This window comes from Oryctolagus cuniculus, chromosome 2 (genome assembly GCF_964237555.1).
Source record: "Oryctolagus cuniculus chromosome 2, mOryCun1.1, whole genome shotgun sequence".
Lineage (NCBI taxonomy): Eukaryota > Metazoa > Chordata > Mammalia > Lagomorpha > Leporidae > Oryctolagus > Oryctolagus cuniculus.
Window position 1 is genome coordinate 171,316,414 of NC_091433.1, and position 12,973 is coordinate 171,329,386.

Consider the following 12,973-nt stretch of genomic DNA (forward strand, 5'->3'; position numbering starts at 1 on the left):
CCATGCCTCAAATTTTTTACATTGGTAAATTGGCATAAGATGTTTCCCTTAATTAAATGACAAGGGACTTAATTACAAAAACTTTTGGCCATTGCCTACCTCCTTTGTAGGGTCTCGGTTATTATTATTATTATTACTTTAAAAATTGCTCCTAAGGACAAATAAAATCAGGCTCAAGGAGGTTGGCCACTGGCCCAGAGCCTCGGGCCCCGAGTGTCTGGGCCACGTTCTGTAGGGAGGTCCTGCGACCTGCAGCATAGCGGCATCTGGGTGCAGCAGGCGGTGTGAGCACCCTCCACGGTCCCGGTGTCGGTGTCGCGCAGGTCCTGGGGCCCTGAGCTACTGCAGGAGGTGTGCGCAGGCCTGGCCGACGAGCTGCAGCTGCCCGCCGACGCCCCGGGCGGCATGGTGGAGTTCCGGCGCACACTCAGCCTCAGCTTCTTCTTCAAGTTCTACCTGACTGTGCTGCAGAAGTTGGGCGGGGAGAACCCTGATGACGTGAGTGTGGCCGGCGAGCCTCGGCGCGTGGTCCTTTGGGGACCGAGATGCGGGTCTGGGTGGGCATCTGCGGGCACAGAGAGGGGAATAGGAAGCCAGCCAGGCCAGGAGCCGCCGGGCTGGGACTCCAGGAGGCAGGTCCTTGCCTTGTGTGCGCCCTTAGACCCCCGTGGCACTGGACTGGTCTCTGGGCTCGCTGTGAAGCTACCAATGGGCAGCCCCTAGCTGCAGGGCCGGGGAGACCGTGTAGGTAAGCAGGGAGAGTGGAGCGGGACCTGAACTTGGGGTGCGGGAGTGCATGCGGGCGGAGGCGGGGCCCAGCTTAGAGGCCTGCTCACCAGCAAGCACATCGGCGCCTACTGTGAGCGCATGCCCAGTGACAGCAGGCAGCCCCAGGGTGGTGGGGAAGGCGTCCGTGGGGGCGGCCTCGCATAGCTGGGAAGACCGGCTCTGTGCCAGCGAGCGGAGAGAAAGCAGGGCGGGAGGGACAGCGAACTCCCTCTGTAAATCCTAATAACGAGGTGGGTTTCCGGCCTAGCTCTGGCCTGGCTTTGGTTAAGTTGCCCGCATCCCAAGTCCTGGGTCCTGGGTTCCCTTCACTACTCTCAAAGCTTCCTGCTGAGACCAGCAGGTGATGGCGCAAGCGCTGGGCTCCCTGCTGCCCATGTGGAGACCTATGTTGAGTTCTGGCTCCCAGGTTGGCCCAGGCTGCTGGGTGAGCCAGTGGGTGGGAACTCTGTGTCTTGCAGCCTCTTAAACAAAAGTACAAAAAAATTAATACTTAATTTTTTTCTGATTATAAGAGTAGTACAAACTTACTGTGAAAAAATTTAAAAACAAATTCGCATAAGAAAAACAACTAAAATTACCACTACTCTTAGATCCCAGAGAAAACCACGGCTGATAGTTCGATCAATATTTCTTGGATCTCTTTCCTATACTTACCTGTCCAGCTATCTATCATACTGTTTGTCCCTTCATCCATCAATATATCTATCATCTTGTGATCTTTGGATTTGGATATATCATTTCCTAAACAGATTTAATATCATACTGCACAGAGGATTTTGTAACCCCCTTGCTTCTTTTTTTTTTTTTAAAGACTTATTTTATTTATATACTTGAAAAGCAGAGTTACAGAGAGAGGGAGAGAGAAAGATCTTCCATCTCCCCAAATGGCCACAATGACTAGAGCCGAGCTAGGCCCAAGCCAGCAGCCTGGAACTCCATCTGGGTCTCCCACATGGGCGACAGGAGCTCAAGTATTCGGGCTGTCTTTCACCGCTTTTCCAGGCCCATTGGCTGCGAAGTGGAGGTGCCCTGACTTGCACCAGCTGTGCAAGGGATGCAGGCAATGCTGGTGGCAGCTTAACTCGTCCTGCTACAACAGGTCCCCCACCCTGCACCGCTTCTGTTGAGATGCTGGACCTGAGGAGGACCAGGATGGCTTTTCCAGGGGGGAGGGGCTGGGGAGAAGGTGTTGCCACCAGAGGGAGCAGTGCACACACATGCAGATGCAGATCTCTCTGCGTGCCCACGCAGCGGGGTGGCTGGGTATTCAGGAAGGAGACGGCCAGTTGAGTTGGCCGGCAGGTCCAGATCTCTCTGCGTGCCCACGCAGCAGGGTGGCCGGGTCTGAAGTAGAGTCTGCTACTCAGTGCCACACGTGCAGAGCCCACGTGTCGAGCTGGATCCAACTGTTACTCAAAGGGGTAGAAAAGGAGGGGATGAGAGGGACAGTTGTCACCTTTGACGCCTGGGGACAACCAAGGGAGGCGTCAATGATAATACAGTCATAGTTACCTGTGCTGTCTCCCCACCCCCAGAAATGCAGCCTACTGGACCCCACCTTCGCCAGTGCTACCTTACTTTTCCAGAAAGACCCTCCAGCCAACGTCCAGCTCTTCCAAGTGAGTAGACGGCCAGTGTCAGGGCCTTGGCCGGCCACATTGGTGAACATGGTTGATGGTTGGTGAATGACTAACTTGAGTTGTATGTAGGTACATAAAACTCCTTACTCTTGGGCAGAAATACTCAGAGAATGAGAACCAGGTTGATGTCAGTGTAGCTATCTGTACTCATTGCTTATGGAGAACGAATCTTCATTCTGTCTGCTCTGAACCCGCCATGGGCTAATGTGCAAAGCCAGGAACTGTCTTTAGCGTGAGAGGGACAAGGTGAAGGCCCATACATTTGTCCTGCCAACATTTTTGATTTGGGGGCCATCCAGCCTCCTCTACAACTTGTCAACTCTGTTGTCACAGAGAAGCAACCACAGACAGTACATAAGTGACTGTGCGTGCTGTGTTCCAATAAAACTTTATTTCCCAATACAGGCAGTGAGTTAGATCAGGTCTCAGGCTATAATTTATGACCACTACACTAGAGTGGGGCATGCACTCCGGGGCCTGACCTCTTGGTTTCAAATCAAAACTGCCAATTTCCCACTGTGCAGCCTTGAGAATGTTGCCTGCTGAGTCTGTGCCTCTTGGGTGTTACTTATACCCCCTGCAAGCGTGGGTAGTGAGGGCACCTGTTTCACAGAATGTTTTTGAGAGCTCCATGGGTTAATAGGTTAATAAAAGTGAATCATGTGGGTAGTCCTTGGCATGTAGAAAACACTCAAAAACCATTAGTCATTGTTTTGAAAAACAAAAGTGGAACTTTGTTGTAAAATTAATACATTTTTAAAGCATTTTGGAAAATACAGAGAAGTACGAAGAAGCAAATGAAAATCACCCAAGTCTCACCTCCAAGGGAAGATCATGCTTATATTTTTGTTGACCTCCTTCCGCTTTCTCCTGTTCATGTGTCACCATACAAGGGAACTGGAAAGCTCATGGAACATGGGATTAAAGGAAAGGTTTATTTTGTTGCAAATTTTTTTTTGAAAATCCATGCATATGAGGGCATCTTCAAAATGTCCATGGAAAATGTGAATAATGCAAAAATGGCATGGATTTAAAAATTTTTTTGCATCAAAATAAACTTTTTAAAGAAATTCCATTTTCCAAAAACTTTTAGAAATTGCTCATACACACATACACACACACATATACACACTTTATTTATAGCATATATTCTTTTCTCCTACTGAATTCAAGTCCCTACATACAATGTTTTATGATCTGTCTATTCTCAACATGAGCCTTCTTGTAATTAAACTGCTCAAATGAACGTTTTCATGCTTCACTGTATGATATGGTGTAATCCATCCTCTGATGGTTATGAGCATTTAGGTTCCTCCCTGTTCTTTACGTACTGACACCATGACCACTTATCAGTGGCTTCTTAGGTGCCTTTCTGATGGCTTCTCCTCAACCTCACAGTTTCCCAGGCCTGCAGGGGAGCAGTGTCCTTCACAGCTCAGCCTGACCAGTGATCTTGCTGTTCCAGGAGGTGCCCAAGGGCCAGTCTGAGGAGGACATGGTGGGCAGGCCTTTGCCCCACCTGGCCGCGGGCATGCAGGCCTCCGGGGAGGCCGTGTACTGTGACGACATCCCTCGGTACGAGAACGAGCTGTCCCTCCGGCTGGTCACTAGCACGCGGGCCCACGCCAAGATCAAGTGAGTGTAGCCACCTGTGCAAGGGGGATGCTGGGAGGATGCACGCACGAGACTTCTCGCACCCTGCCTGGATGCAAGCCCAGAGACCACGAGGCTCCTCCAGCGCCTCCCAGTCTGGAGGAAGGGAAAGGATCTCAGAACCGCAGTCTGAGGAGCAGCAGGCGGGCTCGGGGCTCCTTGATGCCTGGGGGAGATCTGCTCCTGGAAGGGAGAGGGGCTAACATTACAGGGGCCACAGCAGGAAGGCCTTGGAGCCCTAAGTTGGCAGCTGCTGTAGGCTTTTACGAGTTGCACGTTACATTGGCCTGGTGAGCACTGGGCTAGACTTCCACGTAAGACACTCAAGGGGAGACCATGGCCTTGGAATCTCACAGACCTGGCATTGCTGGGGTTGCAGCCCTGCTCGACTGCTTAGCAGCTGAGTCCTGGGCCTGTGGGTGCAAGTCCTCATCTGCCCACGTGTAGTTGGGTGTGTGCGTGTGAGGATTAGCCATGGTGTCCTCAAAGCACCTGGCAGAGAACAACCATGTATACCTGTTTCTTGAATTTTGAGAGCCTGAACGACAAGCAACTGCCACCTCTATAGTAATAATAATAACAGAGCAATCATAACAATAGTAAAATTTAGTATGCAGTTGACACTTAATATTTGCTGCAGCCTGATTTGAAGAATTTTATATATATTGGCTCACTTATGCCTCACATCGACACTATTGGCAGTTGCTATTATTATCCCCCATTCCAGACAGGCAAAGTAAGGCACAAGCAGGTTAGTAACAGACTCTGCAGGTTATCCAACTGGCAAGGAGTGAGTTGGAGTTGGAAGCCAAGTGGCATTTGCTTCTGCTTGTTCAAGCCAGAGACTGTGAGGTTCATGACCTGGTAGGCACTGGACACCCAACCTGCTGACTACAGCAGCTTGGAAACCCCTTCCTTGGACCCTGCCACTGCATGGGTTAGAAATCACGTCTCTTTGTCATTGGTGTTTTCTCTGCAACTGCTCCTAGCCTGGGCACAGGTTCCAGGAATGGCGGCCAGGACACAGATATAATCTCTAACACATGCATAAGCTTTTCCATATCACTGAAAAAAAATGTTTATGTAAGTGGCTAGGGCTACCAGCTGTGGGGTAAATTCATTTGCCTTTGTCTTTGTCTTGATCCCATGGTGACAGTACCGTGACCCCTACTGTCCACACTCTAGCAGTGCAATGGGTGTAGGAGGTGGGGAAGCGTTGTAGGAATTGGGATGCTTGTACCTGGAAGGGCTCCTGGTGGACCAGAGCTGGGCTGACTTTGGCAGTCCTCTGCCTTTGGCACCCTCACAGCTTAGCCTCAACTCTAATCCCAGTTACCATGCCTTCAGACCGAGTGACTTCGGACAAGCCACTTAACTGCCCGAAGCTTGAATTCCCCCACCTGTAGAAAGAGGAAAACGCTCATTCCTTTCGGCTTGCTCGTGAGGATTAACTGTTTGGAAGGTGGTTGATACTTCAGGGCAGTTTGCAAGCATTTCACTAAGTCGCCCCCACCCTATACCCCTCCGTGGACACAAGCCAGAGTGATCAGTACACAACTTAGACTGTTGTAGTTGCTAAACAAGCTGGGCCTTTTCCCTTTGCGATCTGCATTGACTCATTACGTGTGGTTTGCCTGCTGTGCTGGGAGAGCACCATGAAGAGCAGGACAGAAATTCAGCTGTGTGCACAAGTTCAGGGCCATCGATCCCCAACACAGCAAGTGCCTTCCTGTGCTGATTCTGGGTGGGGGTTAACTGGTGCTGTGGATTTTAGCCAGTAACCTCCACAGTAAGTGCTGCTCACCATGCTGGGTCTCCTTTGCCCTTGGAGAGCAGACAGGACACAGCATAAGGTCCATGAAGACCTGACCTGTCTTACTCATCTTATACTCTCAGTGGCATTCAACACACAGTGGCCTCCATGTAATAACCATTTCATCAGCATTTACAGAGAAGAACAGAAGTAGAATCTAATAGAAAAGAAGGTAACAAAGGGAGGAATGAAGGTGAAGTAAATGAAGGCAGGTTGTCCAATCTGGTGACTGCTCCAGCTCTGTGTGTTGTCCTGGTTCCTCACTTGAGTTATTCTTGCAGGTCCATAGACACTTCAGAGGCCAAAAAGGTGCCAGGGTTTGTTTGCTTCCTCTCGGCTGCTGATATTCCTGGGAGTAACGTAACTGGACTTTGTAATGATGAAACAGTTTTTGCACAGGATAAGGTATTTTTGGATTTCTTTATAAGAAGTAAATGGAATAAGGATTGCCATTTTCAATTATGCTCATTGTTCCAAATCCCTGATCCTGAAGGATTACATTTGCATATGCAAATATCTGGCCGTCATCCACTTGGCCCATCTAGGGAATAATCCATTAAGAGGTAGGATATGTTTTACTCATTCATTTAATTGATGGCTCTTGTTTATACACAGTAGGCTAATTCTATGCCAAAGTGGCAGCAAAACCTGAATGGCAGTTACATTTGAATTAACAATTAAGCTCTTAAAGAATAATGTCAAAGTCCTTTATTCATAGGAAAGAAAGATACTGCAAACAAACCATAATAGTACCACTGTATGTGTTGATAATTCATTTATATGAAAGTTCATCTGTTGATCTTGGCCATATGTAATTCTGCAATAACAACAAGACATTTCCAAGCATTTAGGGTAACTGCTAGAAAAATCCTCTGCCTTACTCACAGGATATTTTTTGAAGATCATTTTTTTCTTTAATTCTAATATAGATCAGATTTTGCAAACTAGACAGTAGTGGGTATTACGAAGGGTAGATTCACTTTGTTGATGTGAAAATGAAGGAGAAAACAAACCCACAAGAGACACAAGAACTCTACCAGGAGAGCATTTAGTGGAAGAACAAATTGTTTTATGAACTTTGGGAGCCCCAGAGAGCACTGCCTTATGCTTAATGAGGGTCATCCAAGTTCAACCACCACGAACCAAATAAGCCAATGACTTAGTTGGGTCCTCAAGAGATAATTGCCAGAGATTTGCTTGCTAAGTATTCATTCCTCTTGTCAGAAGCCTCATATTCCAAAGTGATGATTTTGATAATAGTTTATTGTTGCTGTGTGTGTGTGTGTGTGTGTGTAGGATGAAAATTATTCCTGAAAGAGATCCATTAAACTACTATGGAACTGAATTTTCTTTTCTTTTTAATATTCATTTATTTATTTGAATGGCAGAGTAGAGAGAGAGAAGGAGAGAGAGATGTCTTCCATCTACTGTTTTACTTCCTAGATGGTCAAAACAGCTAGGTCTGAGCTGGGCCAAAACTAGGAGCCAGGAACTCCATGCTGATCTCTCATGTGGGTGGCAGGGGGCCCAAGTATTTGGGCCATCTTCTGCTGCTTTCCCAGGAGCATTCATAGGAAGTGGGATTGGAAAGAGAGAAACCAGGACTCAGGCACTTCAGTAGAGGATGCTGGCATGGCAAACAGCAGCTTAACCTGTTGTGCTAACGCTCTGGCCCCTGGAAGTGAAGTATTCAAAGAAAATAAAACAATAAAGCAACAATTATTATTCTCTAAGTTCTTAAAAATCTTGTTTATGGGCCATCGAATCCAAGAAAACCAGCATGTGGGAGCCACTGCTTTGGAGCATATAAATGAAATATAAGATGTGATTGCGGCCTTTTGAGAAGCTTTTCGTATAAAGCTGGGGAACAGAAGGCAAGAGAGGAATGGAAAGAAGATAAAGAGTGGGAGTCAAGGCCTAAGCTTTACTTGTGATCTAGTAACTAGCCACTGTGGTCTTCCAGGTCTCTGTCTCTTCATATGAAGACCATATGAATATTTGGAATAGAGCCAAAGTGACACACACACTGCCTAGTGCCACAGTTCCCGTTATGCTCACAGCAGCTATTAATAATCAATTGCCAGTTCCATCCTGCCCAGATTCACAAAGGAATGCCAGAACTGAGTAGGGAAAATTGCCTTTGAGATTAACTCTGTCTGCCATCCTCATCCTGGGGATCTCTAAGCACTTAGGAAGAAGCATATAACCTCAATTAGTAGGACCAGGGGATGAAAAGGCTCCAGGGCCATCAGAAAAAGTGCTTTGATTGTGAGACAGCAGGGATTTCTTTGCCTTTTTGAACAATGCAAAAACTGGGTTGCTTCACGAGGAGCTTAGGCATGTTTTCTGACAGTCCACCTCCACTCCTAGGTCACGTGTGTTGGGCACATCATTGGTGCTGTGGTCACTGATACCCCGGAACACGCACAGAGAGCTGCTCAGGGGGTGAAAATCACCTATGAAGACCTTCCAGCCATTATCACGATTGAGGTAATTGCGAGTGCACTGCTTGCAGTGAGCAGCGAGCGTCCCGTACCTGCAGGCCCATTTATTAGGATCCTCTTTAGAGGACCAGAGCAGCAGGTAGAGATTTGGCTACACGGAGCTTTAAATCCCTCCCAGTCCTTGGAGATTTTTTGTTCCATGAAGCCTTCCTCTTCATGATCTTGGGCTCAGTCGACTAACAGCCAAACTGAGTTCCTCCATCCCCAAATTTGGCTCCAGTGGTTCCTCCTGGGGTCCTTGTTTTTCTGCAAGAGCTGGGGCGGTCCACCTCTCGCTGAAGAAGTGCAGGAATTCCGACAGAGCTTCCCTTCAGTTTGCATGCGAAGTGTGTAGAGGTTCAGATGAGAAGAGAGAGGAGGAGACCCAGAGCTTCCTTCTCCCCGATCAGAAGCCGTCTTCTTTCCGCCCCTGGGAGGCAAGTGACTGAAGCTTCTTTTTGATCCTCAGGATGCTATAAAGAACGAATCCTTTTATGGGCCTGAGCTGAAGATTGAGAAAGGAGACCTCAAGAAGGGGTTTTCCGAAGCCGATAACGTTGTCTCAGGTACAGCAGCAGTGAGGAGGGTGCGCCCTGCTTGCAACCCTTAAATGCAAAACTGCACGTTGATCCCAGGGCAGGGAGGTGAGTGCTAAACAGCTCCTCAGAGAAGATCCCCTCTTCCGTTTGTAACAAAACGGTGGATAGCTGGCTGGCGTCCACTCTCAGTCATCTTAATCTCCTGTGTCTAGACTGGGTAACCTATGTGGTTCTTGAGAGGTTAGGCTGAGTAATGTGTTCTAATTTGGAGAGCCGTCCTGGGCAGTAAACAGCCACAGGTGTAGCCAGCTGTGGGTCTGCCAGGCTGTAGCCACAGAGTCCTCACCTGCCCCGAGTGCATGAAGGTGGTCCTTATCCATTGGCAGCTGGCTCTCTCCCCTTGCCTGTCCTTCCCTCCTCCTCCCCCCGACCTGTCTCTGACACTGAAGTGGGGTCTATGGCTCTTCCCCTAGGACATGGCTGCTACTAGTGTGCCTTTTGGAATTGCTCTGTAGGTTGGCTGTGGGGGCACTGCCGAGTCAATAGCAAGCCACCTCTCTCAAAGGCCTGGTAGCTTCAGTTTCAGAAGATGCTCTTATTTGCTGCTTTCTGATTGCCAGCCTGAATAGAGAGAGAGCAGCAGTCAGAGGGTGCGTAGCTGAGCACTACAATGGGGATACGCACACCATGCTGGACTGTGGGGCAAGTCAGAGAGGCAGAGCCAGGAGAAAGACAACCTTGGCATGGGCGTTGGGTCTGGCAGTTAAGAAGCTGAGTAGCGTGGACCCTGGAGGGCAGCAGTGATGGCTCCAGGGAATCAGGTCCCTGCCACCCACAGGAGAAGCCCAGATTGAGTTCCCAGCTGCTCGCTTTGGCCACCTGGCTATTGCAGGCAGTTAGGGTGTGAACCAGCAGATAGGAACTCTGTAAGTCTCATAAATAAATACATAAATAATTTTAAATAAGCATTCTATCAGATATTTTGAAATAATAATCTTTGCCCACAATGAGAAATAGCCAGGGTGAAGTTCATTCACAGTTGAATGAACAGCTGCTGGGCGCTGTCCCTGTGAGAGTGCCTTTTATGTAGGGTTGTGGTGGCCTCTGTGCTGTGCGGTCCTGGCAGAGTCTGCTATGATAGCTGCTGTGAGGCCGTTAAGTGCGAGGACCCCTTCTCCATATCCTCCTGGCTCGCTTTCTTGCTTTCCTTTCATTACAGTTGACCCCAGTGACTCCCCTCTTGGTTTCAACAGCTTTTACCTTCCTCCCACACAATCATCTTTTCTTTACCTTTTCTAAACATTTATAAGGAGTTGTATTTAGAAATATTTGATTTCCTCGGGCTGCAGTGAGAAGCAAACTTTGCACATATTTCAGTGTTGCACAGGTTTCTTTTGGGGGGATGGGGAGTAGGGGGACTCTGTAATTCCCAGATGACTGAGAATTGAGACTCCTTTGCAGCCCAGTTGGGGAGCCTAGAGGCTCCCTGTGAGCTGTTGGTTCCTGCCCGGGCCACATGCAGAGGACATTCTGTCCCCAGACAAACCTGCCCCTCGCAGCCCGGGCCTCACTGTGGGCTCTCATTGCTTCCCTAGGAGAGTTGTACATCGGTGGCCAAGAGCACTTCTACCTGGAGACTCACTGCACCATTGCTGTCCCGAAAGGCGAAGCAGGGGAGATGGAGCTCTTTGTGTCCACACAGAACACCATGAAGACCCAGGTAGGAGACCTGTGGGGAGGACAGAGGGAAGTCCCACGCAGACCACCAGGGCAAGGTGGCCAATGGCAAGAGGGAGACCTGGGCTGGTCTGGAAGGGGACTGGAGAGCAGTGGTGCTGGCGCCTGTTGTTAGCTCTTGTCACTCCAGTGCTGGGCAGCCTTGGTCAAGTCATATCCTCCCTGAGAAGGGGTTGGTAACAACCGCAGGGGCCACAAACGTATCTACAGCAACTTGAATGTTCTCAACTGTCTGTAATGGGACAATGGTTTGCCCACTGGCCTTGTGCTGACCTACTGACCTCTGGCCAAACAGAAGCACTTTTGGCTTTGCAAGTACACTGCGAGCTGTCCGCCCCTTTGGTTTAACAGTGAGGTTCTGAATGGTCTCAACTCAGCCTGCAGTGCCTGATGAGGGCTGGACACCAGTACTACCAACCGGAGGGCTGAATTCAGAGAGGAGGGGCTTTTGGAATCAAGGGATTTCAGAATTTGCAACAGTAATTAGGCCCATGCATATCAAGAGCCTCTGGTTTGGGACTGAAATAAGAACCAATGATGTATTCAGTGCCCGTGTTGTTTTGTTTTGTTTTGTTTTGTTTTTCCCCCATAGAGCTTTGTCGCAAATATGTTAGGAGTTCCAGCAAATCGGATCGTGGTCCGAGTGAAGAGAATGGGAGGGGGCTTTGGAGGGAAGGAGACCCGGAGCACTGTTGTGTCCACAGCAGTGGCCCTGGCTGCATACAAGTGAGTTCTCCCAGCAGGCCTTGGGAAGAGAAGTAGGTCTGTGTCCGCCAGGAAGCTTTCCTGGATTCCTCCCTGTTGGAAGGAGTTTGCCTCTGCTTTGAATGCTCATGACTATCTATTTGTAGAACTCTCGGGCTTAGGGATGAGCGCAACATGGCCTGTTTCTTAGTGTTCTGACATGTGTGCCCCCGTCTTCTCCCTCTAGCTGGCCGCAAGTTCCCCAGGGATAGGCCCTCCTCATGTCCTGTAGAGTCCCTGTCCTGTCTCAGTTCAGCTCTGCCCCAGGAGCCAGCTGGTACAAGAGGGCTCCCTTGCTGTCTCCATCCCCAACACTCACAGGGCTGGGCAGCTGTGGATGGCCCACAGGCTCCTAATGCTCTTGGTGCCCACGCAGGACTGGACGCCCTGTGCGCTGCATGCTGGACCGTGATGAAGACATGCTCATAACTGGTGGCAGACATCCTTTCCTGGCCAGATACAAGGTCCCGGGTCTTGGGATGTGCCAGGGTGGGTGGTGGGCAGGGTCTCCCTGTGAGGGGCCAGAGGACAAAGGTCCAGGGAATGAGAGCTGCACTGTCACCCTTTGCCTATCACTCTGCCAAAGTTCAAGGAGGAAATAGCAACGAGAGAAACTCAAGTCTGGCAACAGCAGCACGGAAGGGTGTGCTGGGTGAGACTGACGGGCCAGTTCCCGAGAGAAACCTCAGAGGGTGGCATCCATGAGTTCTGTGAAGTTGCTAGGATCCGAGTTTGGTCTTTGGAACTAAGTTGGCCTCTGACACATCGTTTACCATCAGACCTAGGGGTAACCCACCATGCTGGGTGCCCAGTGTCGATGTGTCCACAGCCTGCTGTGAAATCCAGAATGACCACCTGAGAAATTAGACTTCCCCCGGGCAGGGGTTGGGGTAAGGGCAGTTGTTGGGGTGGGCACCCGCTTTCCCAGTACATGGTTAGGCACTGCCCGGACCTCCCCCTGGGACAGTGTCTTTCCTGGGCTCCGTGCATGACCAGTCCTTGTTCTGACAAAGAGCCTTTCTTCCTCTACGTACCAGGGTGGCCTCCCAGGCCTGCGTCTGGCCCCGTGCCATGCACTGGCCTTGAGCAGCTTCCCTCAGCTGCTCTGACTTTGTTTCATGCTTTCACCCTCCGAGAGGAATTACATTTCTCTGATTCCTAAGTTCTCAGGAGCCTGTAGAACAGCAGCTTGATCTTCCGGAGTCCCGGTTTCCACATTTGTAAAATGTCCTGTGAAGGAGTGCTTTGATGCCATGCAAGCACATTCGTGCTCGTGTGAAGCGTAGCGCTTGTCTCCTGCCCAAAGCTCCACGGGGAACCCTGCCAAATCCTTCCCAGTCTCTTCCCGGCCTGCCCCCTGCCTGCCCTATCATGATCAGCTGTCTCTCTCCTACCTCCTCACTCCTTCTGTCAGAGCCAGCAGCTGGGCGCAGGTGGAAGGGATGAGAGTGTGGGAACAGCATGCGAGGGGCGGGGAGCCAAGGGTGCCCAGTGGGGAGGTGTGAGGTCCTCTCCTCTTCCTCTGTTAGGGTCAGGCCCTCTTTTTCATGGGGTGGGATCTCCTGCTTTCTGTCC

At 49.9% G+C, this 12,973-nt stretch overlaps 1 protein-coding gene across 6 annotated transcripts in view; it reads left to right on the plus strand.

Annotated features, from left to right (window-relative positions):
* The window catches only part of XDH (xanthine dehydrogenase), a 92,797-nt gene that overhangs the window by 33,707 nt on the left and 46,117 nt on the right, over nucleotides 1-12,973 (plus strand). For all 6 annotated transcript variants that reach the window (XM_070067912.1, XM_070067908.1, XM_070067910.1 and 3 more), the window contains 9 exon segments: nucleotides 324-498; nucleotides 2,325-2,408; nucleotides 3,895-4,064; nucleotides 6,177-6,300; nucleotides 8,266-8,385; nucleotides 8,848-8,944; nucleotides 10,513-10,637; nucleotides 11,247-11,380; nucleotides 11,775-11,862. In XM_070067912.1, the coding sequence (XP_069924013.1) occupies nucleotides 324-498; nucleotides 2,325-2,408; nucleotides 3,895-4,064; nucleotides 6,177-6,300; nucleotides 8,266-8,385; nucleotides 8,848-8,944; nucleotides 10,513-10,637; nucleotides 11,247-11,380; nucleotides 11,775-11,862 (1,117 nt within the window).